The sequence below is a fragment of the Aquarana catesbeiana genome, linkage group LG13 (genome assembly GCF_042186555.1).
Source record: "Aquarana catesbeiana isolate 2022-GZ linkage group LG13, ASM4218655v1, whole genome shotgun sequence".
NCBI lineage: Eukaryota > Metazoa > Chordata > Amphibia > Anura > Ranidae > Aquarana > Aquarana catesbeiana.
Window position 1 is genome coordinate 118,565,687 of NC_133336.1, and position 24,137 is coordinate 118,589,823.

Consider the following 24,137-nt stretch of genomic DNA (forward strand, 5'->3'; position numbering starts at 1 on the left):
CAAATCTTATTTCTCACCATCTTGGAGTCCTTTGGGTGTTTTTTTTTAGCAAACTCCATGCGGGCTTTCATGTGTCTTGCACTGAGGAGAGGCTTCCGTCGGGCCACTCTGCCATAAAGCCCCGACTGGTGGAGGGCTGCAGTGATGATTGACTTTCTACAACTTTCTCCCATCTCCCGACTGCATCACTGGAGTTCAGCCACAGTGATCTTTGGGTTCTTCTTTACCTCTCTCACCAAGGCTCTTCTCCCCCTAAGAGCCTTGGGGGAATCATTCTCATTTGCTCTGACATGCACTGTGAACTGTAAGGTCTTATATAGACAGGTGTGTGGCTTTCCTAATCAAGTTCAATCAGTATAATCAAACACAGCTGGACTCAAATAAAGGTGTAGAACCATCTCAAGGATGATCAGAAGAAATGGACAGCACCTGAGTTAATGAGTGTCACAGCAAAGGGTCTGAATACTTAGGACCATGTGATATTTCAGTTTCTCTTTTTTAATAAATCTGCAAAAATGTCAACAATTCTGTGTTTTTCTGTCAATATGGGGTGCTTTGTGTACATTAATGAGGAAAAAAAATGAACTTAAATGATTTTAGCAAATGGCTGCAGTATATAACAAAGAGTGAAACATTTAAGGGGGTCTGAATACTTTCCGTCCCCACTGTACCTTCCATTTTTCCTGTAGGCAGCAGCATACCCTAGATTTCTTACCATGAAGCTGTGTTCCTTATTCAACGATAAAGAAAAGACTGGAGAAAAGTTCAGCTTTTAGCATATTAAACTGACCTAATATGACCACACAGCAGTCAACGAAAGGCAAACATTTCAGAATGTCAACTGCCCATAAAATTTTGTACTGAACAGTAAAGCTGAGCACACATGGATCTTCGTTCAGTGCATAGCTGCTTTCTTTTATGAAAGGTCACTCTAGCGACTGACTTCTCATGAAAGGGCTTGTTGGCAAATTTGCGCTCTATCAGCGCATGCAGCAAATCAGCTGCAGTGCTGATCAGTGTATTCTGACGGTGGGGGAGTCCTGCTGTCAGAATACAATGACACAGCAGGGAGGATTCCTAAATTTCACATTGAATGGCTAAAGGGAAAAAAAAAAAACTGAACCGTGTATGGCCAGACATCAACATGCATTTTCAGTGTCCTACAGACAGAAAGACACAGCAAAATGAGACACCTTAGATCAGTGATTCTCAAACAGGGTTCCTCCAGAGGTTGCTAGGGGTTCCTTCAGCATTGGGCTATTTCTGCCTCTCTGATAAGTTCCCACCGACACCAATGATCTTTTTAGCTATCTGTAAGGAGGTAATTCTTCCCAATGACCACAAGTGTAAGGACCATTCTTCCCACTGACCATCACACTAATGTATCATGAGTTGTAGATTTCAAATTTTTAGCAGGGGTTCCCCAAGACTGGAGAACTATTTCAAGGGTTCCTCTGTGTTGAAAAGGTTGAGAAAGGCTGCCTTAGATAAATGCTTTTTTACAAAGACGACCTTAAAAACATATCTGACATGTATTTCCAAAACACAAATAAAGCATATTGTCAAGGTAAAAATAAATAAAAACACATATGCAGTATACCCTTGCAATGCATGTAAATTTTTCAGTGTTTTACTGATTTAAAGACTCTGCAAGTACAGAAAAATACCTGTCAATTGTCCTGTTGTGGGCTAACAACACACTGCAATTCAATTAACCAAGTTGTGTCAGCCATAAACAGTTGTCTTTTGCTTAACCACTTGCCCGCCATTTGACGGTGGCAGAATGGCTCCCCTGCGCGAATCGCCGTAGTTGTACGGCGGGCGCTTTAAAGGGTATAGGGGGCACCTGCTGCATCAATGAGGAGCCGATGTGCGTGCCCGGCGGCCACGATATCCGCCGGGCACCCGCGATCGCTCCTGACAGAGCTAATTTTTTTAAATTCGGGATACTTATTATAGCAAAAAGTAAAAAATATTGTGTTTTTTTCAAAATTGTCGGTCTTTTTTTTGTTTATAGCGTAAAAAATAAAAACCGCAGAGGTGATCAAATACCACCAAAAGAAAGCTCTATTTGTGGGGAAAAAAGGACATACATTTTGTTTGGGTACAGTGTCGCACGATTGCGCAATTGTCAGTTAAAGTGACGCAGTGCCGTATCGCAAAAAATGGCCAGGTCAGTAAGGGGGTAAATTCTTCCGGGGCTGAAGTGGTTAAGTACTCCACTACTTCCATTTTCAAATGTCTGCAAAATAAAGGCTAATCATTTTTTTAGTCCAAGATAAGAACTAAGAAGGCACTTTGAGGAAACACAGGAAGTGTGTAGGAGGCATGGGACAGCTCAGTTTCTGACAAGATCAGCAGTTTCTTTGCACATATCAGAGACAAAAAAAAGGCTTTCAATGATGTATTAACCACTTCAATACAGGGCACTTCCCCCCCTTCCTGCCCAGGCCAATTTTTTAATTGACAATTGCATGGTCATGCAACACTGTACCCAAACAAAATTTGTATCATTTTGTTCCCACAAATAGAGCTTTCTTTTGATAGTACTTGATCACCACTGGGGTTTATTTTATTTTTTTCCTAAACAAAAAAAAATAAAAAGACCGAAAATTTTGAAAAAAAAAAAAAGTTTTTCTTTGTTTCTGTTATAAAATTTTGTAAATAAGTACGTTTTTTACTTCACTGATGAGGCTGAACTGACAGGTACTGATAAGGCGGCACTGATGATGAGGCACTAACATGCAGCACTGATGGGGACTAATGGGCATTGATAGGCGGCACTGATGGGCAGCACCAGCAGGCATCACTGATGGGCACCTCTAATAGGCACTGATTGGCAACCCTGGTGGTCATGGGTGGGCGTACCTGGTGGCCGAGATTGGTGATGCAGTGTGTCAGACTGGCACACCAACGGCGGGCAAGTGATCGCAGCTTATCCTGCTGGGCGTCATACAACGTCCAGTCAGGATAACTTAACCACTTTGCGCACATTCTGTTATATAGCGGGTGGGAAGTGGTTAAACAGAAGAAAACAGAGCAAATCGGAGAAGTTAATTGTTGGGGTTTACAAGGCAGCAACCTATTGGAAAGACTAAGAGCCAAACACTGATAACTCTCTTTACATAATGATGTCTAGTCAATTCATGTTCTTTGATGCTAATTTTGATAACCAACACCGTATAGGTTTCGGAAACTCACCATAACTTCCTCATATTCCTGCTCCTCTTGGTTGTCATCTTCGTTCTCATCATCCTCTTCATCTGGTTCAGGAAGGTCTTCGTCGTCATCCAACTCAGCCAGAAGAGTGCTTGCCCGACAACTGTCCAGGAAATCTGCCAGCACAATTGTAAACAACTAAGTACAAATGTAGGCAAATACAGCACACCTGGTGCTAACACAACACCTTTACCTTGTTATAAGAACAAGCTTTGAAAAGTTTTTAAATGGAAATGCCACTACATAAAGTTAAACTGATACTAAAGTCTTGTTTTTCTTAACAAACATGTTATACTTTTCTGCTCTGTTGCAGTGGTTTTGCACAGAGCAGTCCAGTTCCTCTTCTTGGTTCCCTCTCCGGCGCTTCTGGCCCCTCCCTCCTGCCGAGTGCCCCCACGAGCCACTGCTGTGTGTCCATTCAGACATGGAGCTATGGCTCGGCCCCACCCCCTCTCTCATATCACTGACTTTGATCGACAGCAGCGGGAGCAAATGGCAGTTTCTCAATTGTAGGAGGGAGAGTCCCGGACAGCCGAGTCTCTCGTGAACATCGCTGGATCAGGATGGGGCTCAGGTATTAGGGGGGCTGCTGCACATATAAGTTTTTTTATAGAATATTTTATAGAATGCATTAGGATAAAAAACCTTCTGCCTTTATAACCACTTTAAATTACCTGCTGGACAGCTAATGCTTCTGGCTATCATTTCAAGTCAGAACATCCCTTTAGTCTTAGGCTCCATTCACATCTGGGTGATTTGAATTGCAGCGTATCTGCCCGCGATTCCAGAATCATGGCAAAACATGGGATGCGTCTTTGATGCAATTTCTTGTTAATGGCACCCCAATCACGTTGTGGTTTTGCTGCTGCTGTTACCCAAAAGAAGCTCCTGCTCCTTCTTGAGCGACAAGCTTCGCACATTGCGGGCTTTTGCCACGATTGCAGTGAGATTGGGGTGCCATTACCAAGTAATGGCATGGCAAACATGCCCCGTGTTTTGCCACTAATTTGGAATTGCGGGCGGATCCGAATCACTGTAAACAGCTTATCTGTCTCGTTATTCCCAGACTCCTACTTTGATAATTTTCTGTGGAATTTCCTCATATAAACAACTAGAACTTATTGGTCCCTCAATTATTGTTAGCCTTGCAGGCCAAATGGCAGCAAAGCAGCCCCACACTGATATATGCCTTTTACCATACTTCACTGCACAGATCAGGTTTTGGCGTGCAGTGTTTTGTTTTCACAAAAAAAATGATGTGGACATTCTTTGCGGTATTAGTTTGTGTACATTTCTCAAAAAGTTTAACACCTGTCTCGTGTGCCCACATTTCCAGGAGTTCTATGGAACATTCAAGTGCCATTTAACAAAATTAAGGGCCTGTTCATACAAGAACGCACACGTTTTTGCACGTTTGGCTTCTGACAGCCCATTCATTTTAATGGACTGCCAAATGCACGGTACACAGTAAGGGGTTTTTGTTTCTTTTTTGGAACAGCAGTAGTTTCCTTTATGATGACCTCCTACAAATCTAGCCTTGTTTTTTAAGATGTAGTTACAAAGATGTTATCAGATAGCGACAGATGCTTAGCTGCCACCCTGGATTAATGTGGAAGGTTGTGTGGTGTGTGTCCTTGTACTGATCTTCAAAGGACAACAATAGAGATCAGAAAGAGTGTTGAATGTCTATTTGTAGATCGTGATGGGCTTGGGCGTGCTTGGATCGAGTCCGCCAGGAAGCTAGCACTGCACACCGCAAATCAGACAGCATGTGTATGTGCAGCTGCCGGTCGAGAAATGCCTCACTGCCTATGATTGGTGGTGTGCAGCGACGGCTTCCTGGCAGGCTTGATCCGAACACGCCCCAGCCCATCACTATTTATAGAGGGTCTGTGTGTAAACAATTCTTCTATGGTCTAAATAAATCTTTTAATTAAGCCAGATTCCCTTTAAAAAAATCTGCACTGAAAAGCAGCTTGACTTCTTAACTACAAAGTACATAAACATCACTGTTTAAATGGACATCTTCTTGCTGTTTTTTTCTGGGTTCATGCTCTTAGGCCATCTTGATTGGCATAGCTAGAATGATGAAGCTTTCGGACATGCACACTACAGTTTATTCATCCTGGCAAATATGTGAAATGTACACAGAGCCGTGAATGCAGAAATTGTCAGGGAGGAAGATAACTAAAGCTTCCCGCTTGCAATTTATTAAAATTTACACTTAACTTCCACATTAAACTTGTTTAATAAAATTAGCAACTTAATATGAGGTCTGTTTACTAAGCAATACTTCAAGTTTTCTTGCATCTGTATGCATAATAGACATTATTGGGAGTAGAACAGAATAAACAGACAACAAAATCACAGCCCTGTGGCTAGGTACTACCAGAAAACACTAGGGTCAGCCTATGGGATGACCTGCTGGGGTTGACAGATGCTATTTGTTGGCAGATCTTCTTTATAATAAACCTTATGCTAATAAGCAATGGGCACAAATAGTCTGCAAACTGCAATAAAATCAATGATTTACTGAAGCCCGGTTTTCTAGATGGATTTTGTACCCGATGGATACATTTTACAGGAACCTAGAACTTGCATTGGTTTGATATGCCATCTCACTACTGCAAGCAGAACTCCCAGAAAATAGAACATGCTAAGGCCAGGAAAGCAGTAAGATTCCCTACTTACCATATAATGAATACTCTGCCTCCTGGCCAGTGTCACTCTCACTGGAGGTGGAAGTCAGGCTGGTGGTCAAAGTATTGCTGAGCGAATGGCCCACAGAGAGGCCTGTGGTGGCTGTAGCTACATTACTGCTAGTGACACTAGAAGTGGACATTGTAACAGTTGATGTGGTTCCTGTTGTGGTTAGATTGGGAAAACTCTGAGCTCCCATGAGTGGAGAGGCTAAAAAGAAAAGCAAACCAAAACTTAGGATTCACAACAATTTCTGTAACTGACAGCAAATTTTTTTATCCATTAGCTAAATTGCTAACACATTAAAGTGGAATTCCAGCTTAAATCAAAGCTAGCCTTAAAAATGTACCCTCCCCCCTCCTAAAACTTATACTTACATGTGTTAAAAAGATGCATATACTTGTTTTTGTTAACAAAACATCAAAAAAAGGATGTATATACTTACCTATTTTAAGTACATTCTTATCTGGTCACGTTATCCCCGGTGTCAACCAGAGGCAGCTGCAGGGGAGGAGAGAGTGCTCAACAATGGCTGATAAAAGCCTGGAGTGGTGACATCACCCGTATGCTCCTATGCCCTAGCTGTTGTCGGCACTCCCTCCTTTCAAATGCAATGTCAAAAAAGGTGTAGCGCTAATTACAAACTCATGTATATATAAATGTCAATATACATAAAAGATTAAAAAGAGGTATCAAAATGAAAAGAAAAAAATGACAAAAAGAAAAACTAAAGCAAAGTCCCATCAAAGAAAAAAGTCCATAAATTCTTAAGAAATAATGTCCATCCAAATGAGCAGGAATAAGTTTGTAAAAAAAGATAATCGTGACAGAATCTTCAAAGTAAACAAAGTGCATCCAAATCACCACCCAAAGTGTATGAATAGCCTGCTTACCAGAAAGCGATGACCGCCGCAGCAGTCTCGCCCAGCCTAGGGAAGTAAGGTCTCCCTCAACCCTTATGGAAAATCCAGAACTCCCACCGTTTACTAGAGGTACTCAGAGACATAAAACAAAAAAGGCTTCCATAGTGTAGTACGTTGATGAATAAAATTTATTAAAAGATAAGATTGCACTTACAGAAAAAGTTATCTATCAGCGAAAAAACAATGTGGGTTCGATATGCTAGGGTTGAGGTATCGCCATTAGTCTCACTCTACTTCCTATATCGTGCGCCCATCCACCGTCTCAAAAGAACGAACGTAATGACGTCACCGTATAGGCTCCACCCTATGCGTTTCATCAGCAAAAGGACGTCATCTGGGGATTGGCCAGGGTGAAACGGTCATCACGCAAGGTAGTTATATACCCACTGTCACCATTTTAACTGAAGGCAAATGGAAAAGATGGTAAGACGGCTCCGCCATATTAACTACAGGCCGCAGAAAGGGCAAGATAATATATAGGAAGTATAGACATAGCGTAACCTGCCATCTAGTGGAAAAATCAAAAAATGATTTAAACAAGAATAATAGTATGTAGACAATGGAGGATAATTATTGAGACCTGTGAAGTCTAGGGACATAGGAAGGAGAGAGACAATAGAGGATCACACGAATCCGCAAATATGATTGAGAACATTGTATAATAAAAAGATGACCATAATTAAGAAAAATATTAATAAATGCATCTTTAAAAAATTTCAATATCATCTGAAATATCATTGTTTCTAAAAAAATGTATATATAAACCTTAAAAAAAAAAAAAAAAGGGAGGGAAAAAAAAAAAAAGGAGGGGAAAAAAAAAAAAAAAAGGGGGGGGAGAAAAGAAGGAAAAAAGCAATCATTGTTTAAGAATTACTAATGAAGCAGTGTATGTCCCAATCGACATTTAAGCCAAAAGGCACATAAGACCGCATATCAAATATCCATCTTGTTTCAAGTTTTGAAATGGACCTGACTATATTGGTCCCCCTCCAATGAGATTGAATTTTACCAAGGGCCAAAAATGTTGTTTCTTTCAGTTTCCTGTTGTGGTATTTGTCATAATGCCTAGATAGGTTATGTTTTTTAAAACCTCGCTTAATATTCCCCACGTGCTCTGCTAGTCGCACATGTAATTCTCTTTTAGTGCGTCCAATGTATTGCTTGGAGCAAGGACACTGTATCATATATACTATGAATCGAGTTGAGCAAGTCATAAATTATTTAATGTCGTAAGATCTATTTGTCACAGTGGACTGGGAGGTCTCGCATGTACGCCCTCTGAAAGTATTAATTTGACAAATACTACATCTACGACATGGAAAAAAAGCCTTTCATTGAGTGAAAGAATGATAAAGTTTTTGGAGGGTTGATCACATTTGGAGCTATATTTTGTCTGAGGGAGGGAGCTCTATAGATTATAACAGGACGTTCTGGGATAACTGGGCCAAGCAGCTTATCATTTTTCAATATGTCCCAATGCTTGCTGAGTATTTTCTTAATAGAAAAATGTTGGTTGGAATACCTGGTAATCATGTACCAACTAAATTTGTTATTAGGCCCATGCTGATTATCTTGTGAAGGATTAATTGCCCTAGTTCTATTTAACATATCCTGCCTATCCATACCTGCAACAGTGGTAATAGTTTCATCTATTTCTCTTTCACGATATCCTTTGGCAAGGAATCTTTGTTTCAAAGTAGGAGCTTGTTGGTAGTAATCCACAATTTCTGTACAGTTACGCCTAACTCGCTGGAATTGTCCTTTAGGTACCGCAGCCATCCATGATCTATGATGGCAGCTAGAGGAACGTACGAATTGCGGTCAGTCTCTTTGAAATATGTGCTAGTGATAAACCACCCATCCTTGATGGTAATATTTAGATCTAAAAAAATGAATTTGGGTATCTCTAGCTTCATACTGCAAAAAGATACTTCTTTTGTTGTCATTTAATTTGAGAAAAAATGATTCAAGTGATGACAAATCCCCCTCCCAAAGAATGATCATGTCATCAATATATCTGCTCCAGAGGTGCAACTCTCTGGGACGATCATTGTCTATACATTCATGGGCCATAAATAGGTTTGCTAAACTGGGCGCAAACTTTGCACCCATAGCAACATGACAGATCTGCAAGAAAAAATCACCTCCAAACCAAAAATAATTATGACCCGTTGCAAAACGTAAAAGTTCCATAATGAAATTCCTCTGTACCGCAGACAAAGACTTATCTTGTTCAAGGTAAAAATTAACTGCATCAAAGGATAGTTGATGGCAAATGATGGTGTAAAGTAGAGGCATTTTTTAATTAATCGGCATCGGCCGATTGTGCTGATAAAAAAGGCTGATAACTTCAGGGCGACTTGCAAATGACTTCTGTAATAGAAGTCAATGCAAATTGCCTGAAGTTTTCCATGGAGGACTTGTTTGTCCTCTCTGGGCAGCCTGCCAAGTCTGATAAAAGAACCAAGAAGAGATACAATGTTTCTACTTATCAATGAACTGAACTCTTTGTGTAGGAGTTCTCAGTTTAACCATTTAAAGACTAAATCTTTTCTGGCACTTGTTGCTTACAAGTAAAAATCCTGTATTTTCTGCTAGAAAATCACTTAGAACCCCCAAAAATTATATATATATATTTTTTAGCAGAGACCCTAGGGAATAAAATAGCGGTTGTTGCAATATTTTATGTCACACGGTATTTGTGCAGCGGTCTTTCAAATGCAATTTTAAAAAAAAAAATACACGAATGAATTTAAAAAAAAATAAAACAGTAAAGTTAGCCCATTTTTTTTCGTCCAAAAGTTTTGATTACCTGTTTTTGTGTATTTAATATTTAAGATATAGTTTTTGTTTTTTTTTTTAATCTAAATTATACATACAAGTGAACGGATTGGAGGTTTGTTTTGTTTAATAAATGTAAGAAATTTTCTGTATCACTTATTAATTAAGGCTGCTCTCACACTGGAGCGGGCAGGCATTGACGGTAAAACGCTGCTAGTTTTAGCGGCGCTTTACATGTCATTTTAGCGGCGCTGTTCAGCTGCTAGCGGGGCACTTATAACCCAGCTAGCGGCCGATGAAATTTCCCCGTGAAGTGCCGCTGCCGAAATGCTTTGCAGGCGCTTCGGCAACGGTGTGCATTCATTTCAATGGGCAGGAGTGGTGGAGGAGCGCTATACATCGCTTCAAAGATGCTGCTTGCAGGACTTTTTTTTTTACATCCTGCCAGCGCATCACCTCAGTGTGAAAGCACTCGGGCTTTCACACTGAGACTGCAGGGGAGCCATTTTGCAGGCACTTTACAGGCGCTATTTTTAGCCCAAAAGCGCCTGAAAAATGCTCCAGTGTTAAAAAGGGTCTAACTGTTAGATTTTATGAGATGAACTGAAAAAAAAAAAAATTCGGCCTAACATATCGGTCCAAAAAAAATCGGCAACATATATCGGCCGCCACGATTTCTGAGTATCGGCATCGGCCAGAGAAAAACCCATATCGGTCGACCTCTAGTGTAAAGAGAGGCTACATCTGCTGTCACTAGAATGCAGCCCTCTCTCCTTTCACAACCATCCAACAGGTTAATAACCTGTGTTGTCTCTTGTGAATATGAAGGGGTCCCGACTACTAAAGGTTGAAGATAATTGTCCACATACCTCCCTATTCTTGCTATCACCGAGTCTATGCCACTAATAATAGGGCGACCCGGTGGTTTTGCAAGATTTTTGTGAATCTTGGGCAGGTAGTACATAACTGGTACTCTCAGAACTGTAGGTATAAGGTAAGCTTTTTCCTTCTTATTTAAAATCCCTTCTTGAAACCCATGATCAATCAACTTGGAAAGATCTTTTCTGAATTTTACAGTAGGGTTGGAGGCCAGGGGTGTGTAAGTACTTCAATCAGATAGTATTCTATTCATTTCATCTATGTATTGAGACTTATCTAAAATAACGATCCCGCCCCCTTGTCGGCGGGACGTATGACTGTCATTATGATCACAGATCTGTTGAAGATTTGACTGGAGTTCGTTTATATTTCCAATTCTAGGAATTTTTTTAATGCCACAAGATCTTTGAATACCTGCACAGAAGGGGCAACAAATCCTGGGGGATTGAAGAGAGAAGCATTGGAGAAATTCGTATGACGAACTTGAACAATGTCAGCGCCCACAGTAGTTACCTGGGGCACTGAATTAGTCATAACATTATTGTCAGGTAGGAGAGAGGGGTTGCAAGCAATTTGACTACTATTACCGATTGGGTTCAAAATGAAATGTCTTTTAATGTTCATTTTTCGAATGAAATTATGCACATCGATAAAAGTTTCGAATTTATTGAGTTTATGTGGGGGGGCAAATTTTAAACCCTGGCTGATAACTTTATGTTCCCCTTGGGTTAGTTGGACTGAACTCAAATTGAAAACCCCACCAATGTCTACTCCTTTCTTTTCTTTGATCGTCCCAGAGAGTTGCGTCTCTGGAGAAGATATATTGATGACGCAATCGTTCTTTGAGAGGGAGATTTGTCATCACTTGAATCATTTTTTCTCAAATTAAATGACAATCGAGTCAACTCTTTGCAGTATGAAGCTAGTGATACCTACATTCATTTTTTAGATCTAAATATTACCATCAAGGATGGGAGGTTTACCACTAGCATATATTTCAAAGAGACTGACGGCAATGCGTACATTCCTCTAGCTGCCATCATAGATCATGGCTGGCTGCGGTCGGGAATATTAACCTAGGTTTTAAAAAACATAACCTATCTAGGCATTATGACAAATACCATGACAGGAAACTGAAAGGAACAACATTTTTGGCCCTTGATAAAATTCAATCTCATTGGAGGGGGACCAATATGGTCAGGTCCATTTCAAAACTTGAAACAAGATGGATATTTGATATGCGGTCTTATGTGCCTTTTGGCTTAAATGTTGATTGGGACATAAACTGCTTCATTAGTAATTCTTAAACAATGATTGCTTTTTTCCTTCTTCTCTCCGTTTTCTATTTTTTTTTTAAAGGTTTATATATACATTTTTTAAAAAAACAATGATATTTCACATGATATTGACATTTATTAACAATATTTTTCTTAATTATGGTCATCTTTTTATTATACAATGTTGTTCTCAATCATATTTGCGGATGTGTGATCCTCCATTGTCTCTCTCCTTCCTATGTCCCTAGACTTCACACGTCTCAATAATTATCCTCCATTGTCTACATATTATTTTTCTTGTTTAAATCATTTTTTTTGATTTCTCCACTAGATGGCAGGTTACGCTATGTCTATACTTCCTATATATTATCTTGCCCTTTCTGCGGCCCGTAGTTAATATGTCCATCGGTTAAAATGGTAGTATATAACTACCTTGCGTGATGACAGTTTCACCCTGGCCAATTCCCCGATGACGTCCTTTTGCTGATGAAACACGTAGGGTGAGCCCTGATGGTGACATCATCACGTTTGTTCTTTCAAGACGGTGGATGGGCGTGTGATATAGGAAGTAGAGTGAGACTAATGGCGATATCGCAACTCTGGCATATCAAAACCACATTGGTTTGTTCGCTGATAGATGACTTATTTTCTGTAAGTGCAATCTTATCTTTTAATACATTTTATTCATCAACGTACTACACTATGGAAGCCTTTTTTGTTTTATGTCTTTGAGTACCCCTAGTAAACAGTGGGAGATCCGGATTTTCCATAAGGGTTGAGGGAGACCTTACTACCCTAGGCTGGGCGAGACTGCTGTGGCGGTCATCACTTTCTGGTAAGCAGGCTATTCATATGCTTTGGGTGGTGATTTGGATGCACTTCGTTTACTTTGAAGATTCTGTCAAAATTATCTTTTTTACAAACTTATTCCTGCTCATTTGGATGGACATTTCTTCTTAAGAATCTATGGACTTTTTTCTTTGATGGCACTTTGCTTTAGTTTTTCTTTGTCACTTTTTTCCTTTTCATTTTGGTACCTCTTTTTAATCTTTTATGTATATTCAACATTTATATATTCACGAGTTTGTAATTAGCGCTACATCTTTTTGACATTGCACTTTATTTGGAGTTTCTGTACTGTACTTTTTGATGTTAGCCGCTTATTCATTTATTATTTTTACAAGTTATTATTTTCACAAGTTACGTTTTTTCTGTTATAGCGCAGCATCAGCCTTAGGGCTTTACACTTTTTATTCCCTTCTTTCCCCTGCAGCCCCGCTGACTGACACAGGGGAGCTGGGACACGTTACCAGCCCAAAGTGGGCTGAAAATAGACAAGTAAATGCATCTTTTTTACACAGGTTAGTCAGCAAAGGCGTTAGGAGGGGGTAGAGGAAATTTTGAAGGCTAATTTTTAAGCTGGAATTCTATTTTATATGTTGGCTGTGCCTCTGTGTTAATAAAATATAAAAACTTCTATTAACACAAAGATCCAGATGAACTATAACAATGGTTATTTCTGGGTCAAACTCCCCCATGTCAATACTCACTTGCAGAACTCACGGCATTTCTTCCAAGTGTGTTGGTGTTGTTATCGCTGCTGCTTCGGCTAAGGTTCATATTGTTGGTGGCATTCGTCCTGGCGATGTTTGCAACCCTCCGTACAAAGGATTCAAGGCTTGATGTCTCTCGTGATGACAGGTTGGGAACACTAGCGCTGGAACTCATGGGAGCCCCTGCAGCCAACAGAGAACTGACTGAAAGCCTGTTGCTAGCAGACGAACCCAGTGGTCTGGGAACAGCAGCCTCCTTGTTGCTGAGCTCTGACACAGAACTGACGTCGGGTGAGCTAATGCTCACCATGCCCATTGATATGGCAGGAGCGTCCCCTGTTTTCCTCTCTCCTCCCTCACCCAGTGTTTCACCCCCTGTGGGGCATGTGGATGGACCAGAGGCTGCCGGGTTAGAAGACAGTACAAGGATGGGATCATGATGCAGGTCAGAAACTTGCTCCTCTGCCCTCCTCTCTGTCTTGGCACAGGTCAGACTCACATCACTGCTACTTGCCACGCTACAGACGGAGCTGCTGCTCCCCTTGCGACTGCAGGTGCCAGTCACACCGCCAGCAACCGTACAAGAGGAGGAGGAAGGCGGAGGGGCTTTGTCGGGGCAGTTGTTTTTCACCAGGCTGCTCCAGGAGGGTGGTGTGCCTGCAACAGTGGATGAAACAGGTTTGGATGACACTGCAGATTCTGGGTCATAACCTGGGGCCAGCTTGAGGTCAAACTTTCCTTCCGCGCCCATGCGGTAAGAGTTAGAGCCACCGGCATCCCATATGACATCAATCCAGCCTGGAAAGGGACAGTAGCGTGTAAGATGGAAAAGCAGACAGCAAGGAGCATTTGATTGGGATCACGCTAGAGTTCAAGCCACAGCAAGCACATTAACCCCACTCACCACCAACACTTGAACACTTGATTTAGTGGAACTAAGAAAACATGGACAAACTCATAGCAGCACAGTTAATTGCTGTTATATGCATAAATTATATTATACCCAATAAAAATTAAAGGCAAAAGGCAGATATCGTTAATTTTAGAACAAGCAGAAAGCAGAAGTAAGCAGCAGAAGTAGAGTGAAAAAAACACTGCAAGATAAGATGTTAATTTTGGCCACCACAGCAAAATGAAGGAGTAAAAGAAAGACTTTTACTACCCAAAGCGTTAGTCACTGTGCCATTGCAATGGGCAAACTTTCAATGTTAAATGACCAGTAAACCTAAATAATAACTTGCTTTCTGAAAATATATTTGTGTTATACATTTGTGATGCAGAAAGAGCTGAATACAATAGTATTTGGAACCTAAGAGGAGGTATTTTTTCATACACACAGTGGGTGAAACTTATGCTGGAGGTAGATGGGGTTACACAAAATGCTGGCCATACTGGGCTTGATTTTCTCTTGTTTAGTCCATTGGCTGAACAAGAGAAAAGTTATTGATTACCAGGAAGTCCCATTGTAGCTGTATGAATACAGTGGCACGGTTGAAAAAGTGACTACATCTGATAAGTTGCAGTCACTTTTTGGCTGATAATCTTCCACCCAGCTCGACATAAGTCAATTTAAAAATGAACTGAGTGAAGTAAAATTACTGCTAGAGGCCACCCATTACTCCAATTTCTGCCAACTTAGCAGGTTTTGGCTAAAATTTGAGCTGTCCAGCTGGACAGACTTATGCGAAGTAAGATTTACGATTTAAAATGCAAAGATTTCACACTCCTATTAACATTCTGCTCCCTGCCAATCATCACTGGTAGAATGATACTAAGTATAGGCTACCACTACTTATAGCCAGAGGTGATATGGGAATAAGGGCAGTTACCGGAGTTACTATCGCAGGAGTGGTGCCACATGGGTTATTTTTTCACTTGTGTCTTTAAAACTTTTGCCCAACTAGTTTTAATTTCCAGTGACAGATAATTACACTGCAAACACTCTTGAGCATGTACTGAAACACTCTCACCAACATTAACTAGAGAAAGATTATAAAAAGAAAACAGAAGCGTGCACCAGCCTTGTGCTTTACCTTAAGGCACCATTTATTCATAAAAAATAGATTAAATATACTCATGTACAGCAACAGTCATAGGCATATAAATTGTGGAAGGGTTAACCTCACCAAGAGGACCTGGATGACACTCCAATGCAGATGCAAGAGCGAATGCATTTCGAGGGGCATGCCCTTTTTACAAGCCAAGTTATCTGCTGATTCTTGAAATATATAAAGTATAGCTGCATAACATGCCAATAATTGGTCCATGTTTGGGACCTATTATTGGCATCTTTTGCAGCAATACTATATATTTATTAAGAATCAACAGATAGGTTAGCTCTGACAAAGAGGGTATACCACTGGAACGCATTAGTTCTTGCATTTGCTGTGTTGTGTAGTCCATGCCCACTTAGTGAGGTTAACACCTTAGCGATTTATATGTCTATGGCAGTTGTAGTGAACATATTTTTTTCATTTTTTATGAATAAATGATGCCTTAAGGCAATGCACAAGGCTGGTAGGCCTTTTTTTTTTTTTTTTTTTATAGTATCAAGGATTCACAACATCTTAGCGCTGATGTTATGTTCATTATTTCACTTTCAGAGGAAAATTATCTACCAACAGCTTTTCTAATACTAAACTGGCCATACATGTTACTGTTTTAAAGTAAAATCACTGTACAAACTCATTTATAATTACCAAACCTATGTAATGTGAAGACATAACATTTATTAAATCATTTAGATATTTGTTACAAATAGTCATTGATAAATCTAAAGGAGACTGTCCAAAAGATTGTAACCTGCATTAGTCCACTTTACACAGAGCTGAAAAAATACCTATAAAACACTGTGAACACTTTAAGAAATGCAGATAACCTAAAAAAAAAGTACAAAACCACTGACTGACCGGTGGTCCATGTGCCATCACCCTTAGAAGATTTAAGGAGGAGGTCTTTCAATTTCTTACTGCCCTGTTTCCCAGATGTGGTAACCCCTGTATATTTTGTGTCTACAAAAGGCAATTAGTAAATATTACAACAGACTACAAACAAATGTAAATATATTGTCAACATTAAAAAAAATGGGTACTAGTCTGGGGATTAATACCTTGTGATTGAACATAATTAGAAGCTCTCTCTGGAAGAACACAGTTCTAGAGCAATGTTTCTTAAAACAGTGCTCAGGGACCACCACCAAGTCACGTTTCCATATTTCAGTATCTTTCACTGAATATTTACATTTTCCTGATATAAAATCCATGAATTTTACTTTACTGCATGAAAATGTTTCCTCTCCTACCTGGCTGCTTCACATTTATGCTCTGCATTTTTTTGTGTTTTTATCGATAAGTAAAAGGGCCCATTTACACATACATGCATGCACATAGGTGTGACTGATCCCTTAAATTGTGGCCAACCCAGATGTAATAGAAATCTGAAAAATACAACCAGTCAGAGGTCCAGGGAACATGTGTGAAAAACACTGCTCCAGCATGTCAAGCAACAAATATTTTAGGTTTACTTGCCTTTTAACATACCTGAATGAGTTTTGAACTCTTTACAGAATAGGCAGCCTAGTTAGGAAAAACCACAACTTCCTTACCATTGTGCAACTCTCCAGTAACCGTGCCTTCACCCTGTGCACTACCATCTTGGTCTCTCCATTTCCAGTCAATTCCACGAATGACTCTGGCTCCAGGCACCATATATTTCAGAACTTGGGAGCGTACCAATCGCCTTTGGCGCCTTAGGTTTGCTTCTGCTTCTTTGGCCGCTTTACCTTAAAAAGGGAAAAAGTAAAGCCTAGTACACACGATGAGATTATCGGATGAATGAACATCCAAATAGATTACTAAAGTACAAAAATTCCCGTACAACAGAATAAAAATTTGGAAGTGATGTAATGTATTTTTATTGTATTTTCGGATGAAAACTGTACTGATTAAATGAAAATCGTGCTTTTTGGTATCGTACGAGGAACATTTTTGTGTTTGCCCCTTGGGAAAAAATTGGACAGAAGCGGTGTACTAATGATCAGATTATCGTACGATTGATTCGAAAGCGATATTTTTTGTTAGATATTCTGATTGTGTACTAGGCTTAAAAAATGTCACAACATCTTTCAGACCAATCCATCAATGGTAATAGTTACACTATTAAGCCTGGGTTCACACATATGTGAACACAGATATCGCATGTGATTCGCACCCACATCGCTGTGCCGATCATATGCAATGTCTGTTTGTGATTCTCACAAAAAAAGTGCAGGGATCTTTTTTTTCCTCGCACTGGAATCGGATCGCATGGGTGTTAACACTTTGTATTGACACCCGCAGTGGGTCGCAGAGGGCACTGTGAACTGCCTGCGGGGGAGATGCGATGCAGGAACCGGCAGTGTAATCGCACCACTTCCCGCATCGCATGTGTGAACCCAGGCTAAGATCAGTGCTCTTTAATAGCAAATAAAAACACCTGCATGTCTCACAAAAAGCTTCAGCAGAAAGATGCAAAAGACCTTGGAATAAAGGCAGGCTTGCTTAAATTACCACTCCAGCAGCACATAATTTCATTAATTAACCCCATTGCTTTATTTAGCTGCCAGAAACAAACAAAATAGCTGGGTTTGGTGAAATAAGGGAAAGTGCTGGGCCGGTTACCAAGCACCGATGCCGAGGTCTGCACCTGTGATCCATCCTGCACTTGATTTTGCCAGTGCTACCTGGCAAGAGTATATAGCCCTGTTTAAGCTATGACTAAAGCGGTCTATAGATGGATCGAAATTTGTCCGGTTCCTGCTGAAATAACCAAATTTCGATCCATCTATGGTCTTTCCCAATCAAGACTCGAGTCGACCTACTGATCAACTCCTCTCAAATGGGACTTGTGGAAAATTTTTGTATCCACCTCAGATTTGTGAATGTGGGAATCCATTCCTTCTTTTCTAAACCGCTGGCTGGCTGATCAAAAAGGAAAAAAAAAAAAAAGGAATTATCTAGGACCAGCCTTAAGAAAATCATAGCTTACACATATTCTTTTGCTTCTGGCAGCTCAATGCAATATCAGGTGTGCAAAGGAAAGGAGAACATGTGCTGCAGGGGAGGAGGTATTAAAGTGAACCCATTGCTTTTCACTGCATAGTTAAAGTACAGGTTTGCTTTTAAAAATACTAGCTATTCCAGTGAAACAAATCTGAATTGTTAAAATGCTTTGTAGCCTTCAGGACTTTTTATGCCCATCCACATCGCCACTTCTGCCTGCCAGTGACCTGAAGGAAAAAGTCAACCAACACATTCTTTTTTTACCTTACCTTTTATGATGAAGATAATTTACTAAAAAAACTGTATAATGTTTATCCTGATTAATGCACAGCCCCTACTTATGGACAAACTATGCATTGTACAGAATGGAAAACAGTAAATTGATTACTGTGACTGCTTTTTAAACATTAAAACACAAGTTTATTTTCACTACCGACTGTGAAATCCAAAAGATGCATTACCAATACGAGACTTCTACAACGCTTGTTTTTGTTCATGAACAAGTTACAAAACGTGTCATTTGTAGGATTTGAACTAAGCTATTTTAAGAATGTATTTACAGGAACCACAGAAATAAACATACTTTGTTATTTCTGGCTCCCAGTCAAAACACCAACAACATTTTCTATCAGCACAGAGCAATGTTTTATATCAAAGTATTCAATTCTCCCCCAACTTCTGTAATGTCATAACATACCTAGCTGGTCTTCACATACTCCTGTCACAGTGCCGTACAGCTCAAAACCAGACAAAGAAAGGTAATGCGTTTGACCACTGGCATTCTTTCCGGTTTGTTTTATTCGAATATGTCGCCAACCCTGCTTTTCCTCTCTTGGAGGATCCAGTGGCCATGTGGCAGTTGACCTTGAAGACAGAAACACACATTCTACTTGCAGATCCACCACCCTCTATTTAAAATGTAATAAAATAAGATTTCTTTACAATTAATTTATTTTTATTTTGCATTATATTTTTAAAACGCTCTATTTCTATAGGTTAACTAAATCAACACTTATAGTAATAACTGGTAAATACCCAGGCTCATTCAGGCTGCAGTCATCTACGTGGGTATATAACGTAGTCCAATTCTGGCCATCCTTGGAGACCTGGAAGACCCAATTGCGAAGTGCAGAACGTCCATAGCCACGGGCATGACGTAGGGTGTAGGCAGATGGCACAATCCATAAGCCAAGATCAATGGCAAACCACGCACTTTTGTCATCATTTGTATGGCAATTAAGAGCAGAGCTGTCACGGCTCAGAATATCCTCAAGCCTACCATATGGTAGGTTGCGGCCCTCTGAAGATGTAACTACTACCAAGCCATAAGCAGCAGGGTTTACCCACTCATAGGCAGTCCTGAAAAAGGCCAAAATTATATACATCATTAAAAGGAACTAAAACAAATATTTAAAACCAAGAACTAAATTGTATGCATGTTTCCGACTTTTTTTTACTTATACTTGAGGTTCTAAATAGCAAATACACTCTCCTCTGTCTTTAAAGCAGCGAACCAAAAAGAAGGAGTTATGTGAAGTGTACAGTGAAGACCATCAAGAGATATAACTGCAACTTATTTGAGATCATCAGATATTGCAGCTAGAAGCAACCTTTACAACCTATCTCTGAGGAAAGGAAAAATGCTCCCTTGCAGTGGGACTGCCCCACACTACAAGAGTTCAATGCTCACTTAGGTCTCGGGGGGGGGGTGTTGGTCATAAGCTATATCATGACCACTGATGACTCAGTTCTCGGCCCGCTCTGAGTAAAGAACGGTGACTGTCAGTCTCTGCTCTGCTGTCCCCTCAGCGCTCACTGAGCACCAGGCTGTGAAGGGGGAGGAAGCAGCAGGCTAAGGCTCTCAGCGGTACACTGAGAGGATGAGGCAGCTGTCAGTTTGGCTTCTGGATGGATCCAGACCTTAAGGCCCCTTTCACACTTACACGACTTGTCCCACGATTTTGTACTGCAAAATCGTATGACAAGTCATTCTCCATGATTTTCAATGACTACCGTTCATACTGGCATGACTTTAAGTTGTGCCGACTTCAGAGTAGTCCCTACACTACTTTGGTCCAACTTCCATGCGAGTTGTACTCCATAGACCTCAATGTTAAACCCTCAAGTAGCATGCAAATCGTACATGAATAATATAGACACAATTTCAGTACAACTTTGTAAGCACAAGCCTCACACCATGTATGTTTTCATTTGTTAATGCCAAAGGTGTGGCAAAGTCGTACAAAATAGTACTGCTCCCAAATCGCGGCAAAATCGTGCCAGAGAAATCGCGGTAAAATCGCGTGCCTTTGAAGTCGTGTAAGTGTGAAAGAGGCCTAAAAGGCAGGATCCTTCCAGGACTTGGACTAGCTCTGGGATGTCAGCCGACAGCTGGCTTTAGCCTGCTGTCATCTGAATCTGGGTCACAGAGTGAAGTGCACTCCTCTGACCCAAAAGAGAAATATGGCCAATACAGCTTTAGGCCCCTTTCACACTTATACGACCTCAAAGTCACGCGATTTTGCGGTCACTATTTTGCCGCGATTTGGGAGCAGTACTACTTTGTACGACTTTGCCACAACTTTGGCATTAACAAATGAAAACATACATGTGTGAGGCTTGTGCTTACAAAGCCATACTGAAATCGTGTCTCTATTATTCAGGTACTAATTGCATGCTACTTGAGGGTTTAACACTGAGGTCTATGGAGTACAACTCGCATGGAAGTTGGACCAAAGTAGTGCTGAAATCGTGTCTATATTATTCAGGTACGATTTGCATGCTACTTGAGGGTTTAACATTGAGGTCTATGGAGTACAACTCGCATGGAAGTTGGACCAAAGTAGTGCAGGGACTACTTTGAAGTCGGCATGACTTAAAGTCGTGCCAATATGAATGGTAGTCATTGAAAATCATGGAGAATGACTTGTCATACGATTTTGCAGTACAAAGTCGTGAGACAAGTCGTATAAGTGTGAAAGGGGCCTTAGGCCCCTTTCACACTTAAACAACTTCAAAGTCACGCGATTTTACCGCAATTTCGCAGCCGCTATTTTACCACGTTTTTGCTGCGATTTTGCCACGATTTGGGAGCAGTACTACTTTGTACGACTTTGCCACAACTTTGGCATTAACCATTCTTAGCTTGTGCTTACAAAGTAGTGCTGAAATTGTGTCTATATTATTCAGGTACGATTTGCATGCTACTTGAGGGTTTAACATTGAGGTCTATGGAGTACAAATCGTATGGAAGTTGTACCAAAGTAGTGCTGAAATCGTGTCTATATTATTCAGGTACAATTTGCATGCTACTTGAGGGTTTAATATTGAGGTCTATGGAGTAGAAATCGTATGGAAGTTGGACCAAAGTAGTGCAGGGACTACTTTGAAGTCGGCACAACTTAAAGTCGTGCCAATATGAATGGTAGTCATTGAAAATCATGGAGAATGACTTGTCATACGATTTTGCAGTACAAAATCGTGGGACAGGTCGTATAAGTGTGAAAGGGGCCTTAGGGAAAGTCACACACACATATATATATATATATATATATATATATATATATATATATATATATATATATATATATATATATATATATATATATATATATATATATATATATTTTCTGTAAATGTAGAAACGATGTATCCATCTGATGTGGTGATTGATATTTTTTTTTTTTTTTTTTTTAAAACAAACTCTACTATTAAGCCACTAATGCTATCAGGTAAGCCATGCAACTGCTAATACAAGGCATTTGAGTCTTTGCCTTAATTATAAGTGCTCTAAAAAGCTCTCCATTGTGAACATTTTTCACAGACCATCTAACAGGATCAGTTGGAGGGCAGTAATAGTGTAATTCCTGGACCTTGTGCTGTGCAACTTCGCTCTCCTGGTATTGCCAATTGTATTTAAACTTCCAAAGCAGGTTCGACTCTAATTGGTGGCTGTGAGAAACATTTCAACACTGGCAATATTTCCTACATCAGGCTTTCTGGATGTGAGAGTCAATAAGGAGCTAGTAGGACGTGTTTTAGCACCAGAAGCCAATGCTAGATTTCTGACAAAAAGGAAGTGAGGCAGACTTGTGCATTTAGTTAAAAGAGCTGAGCATAAAAGTTATTGCGCTTGCCATGCATCTCAAAGCTTCACTTAATTTCAAATATTGACTGGAACTAAAAATAGGATTTTTTAAAACAGCTTACCTGTAAAATCCTTTTCTTTCGATGGACATCACGGGACACAGAGCCTCAGTAATTACTGATGGGTTATATAGGTATCACTGGTGATTGGACACTGGCACACCCTAACCAGGAAGTTCAACCCCCTATATAATCCCTCCCCCTTGCAGGGATACCTCAGTTTTGTAGCCAAGCAATATAGTGTATTAGAAGAGGGGAGGGACCTCTGTGTCCCGTGATGTCCATCGAAAGAAAAGGATTTTACAGGTAAGCCGTTTTAAAAAATCCCATTTTCTTTCTCGAACATCACGGGACACAGAGCCTCAGTAATTACTGATGGGATGTCCCAGAGCAATGCTATCTGAGGGGGGGGGGAACCACAACCAAGTAGGGTGAAATCAGACCTGAGGACCCTGTACTGCGATATCCTCATGCCTTCTCACATCCACCTGATAGAATCTGGCGAATGTATGGACTGAAGACCAGGTTGCGGCCTTGCAGATTTGAGCCATAGAGGCCTGGTGATGCACTGCCCAAGAAGCACCAATAGCCCTTGTGGAATGTGCCTTGATCTGAAACGGAGTAATCCTCTGTTTCAAACTGTAAGCTTGAATGATCAATTGTCGAATCCATTTAGAAATGGTAGCTTTTGATGCTGCTTGTCCTCTACTGGGACCATCTGGCAGCACAAACAAAACATCCGTTTTGCGAATCTGAGCAGTCGCTTCCAGATAAACCTTAACTGCTCTCACTACATCCAAATAATGTAGTGATCTTTCTTCCAGAGTACAGGGATCTGGAAAAAAGGAAGGTAGAACAATGTCTTGGTTTAGATGAAAATCTGAAACCACCTTCGGTAAAAAACTAGGATGAGGGCACAGTACCACTCTATCCTTGTGTACAATCAAATAAGGCTCTTTACAGGAAAGATCTGCTAATTCTGATACTCTTCTAGCAGAAGAGATGGCCACCAGAAAAATTAACTTCCTTGTCAGCAAGACCAAAGGAATCTGACGTATTGGTTCAAAAGGCTGTTTCTGTAACACAGACAGAACCAAGTTCAAGTCTCAGGGGTTTAGGGGCACCTTAACCGGAGGATTAAGACGCGTCACCCCCTGCATAAAGTTTCCGACCAAAGAATGCGAAGCAAGTGGCCATTGAAATAATACTGATAAGGCCGAGACCTGGCCCTTGATGGTACTCAAGGCCAGCTGCATCTCTAATCCCAATTGTAGAAAATCAAGAATTCTACCAATCATATATTTTCTGGGATGCCAACCCCTGGATTCACACCAGGATATATAAGCTTTCCAGACTCTATGATAAATCATTCTGGAAGCTGGCTTCCTTGCATTGATCAAGGTAGATATCACAGGACCTGAAAGCCCACAACTCTTCAGAACGTGGGTCTCAATAGCCAAACCGTCAAATTTAGCGTTTGTAAAGCAGGATGGAACACTGGACCCTGAGATAACAGGTCTGGGCGTACCGGTAGTGTCCACGGGGAACCCACCGTCATCCTTACTATTTCCGCATATCACGTCCTTCTGGGCCAAGTGGAGGCCACCAGAAGTACTGACT

General features: G+C 40.5%; 1 protein-coding gene across 3 annotated transcripts in view; it reads right to left on the minus strand.

The window, feature by feature from the left end:
• Positions 1-24,137, minus strand: part of HECTD1 (HECT domain E3 ubiquitin protein ligase 1) — a 261,585-nt gene that overhangs the window by 88,216 nt on the left and 149,232 nt on the right. For 2 of the 3 annotated variants that reach the window (XM_073609173.1, XM_073609171.1), the window contains exons 22-27: positions 19,407-19,730; positions 19,069-19,235; positions 16,937-17,113; positions 13,330-14,130; positions 5,911-6,129; positions 3,202-3,335 (exon numbers count right to left, since the gene is read on the minus strand). In XM_073609173.1, the coding sequence (XP_073465274.1) occupies positions 3,202-3,335; positions 5,911-6,129; positions 13,330-14,130; positions 16,937-17,113; positions 19,069-19,235; positions 19,407-19,730 (1,822 nt within the window). The remainder of the gene's footprint in view (positions 1-3,201; positions 3,336-5,910; positions 6,130-13,329; positions 14,131-16,936; positions 17,114-19,068; positions 19,236-19,406; positions 19,731-24,137) is intronic. The other variant, XM_073609172.1, reaches the window with a different exon arrangement.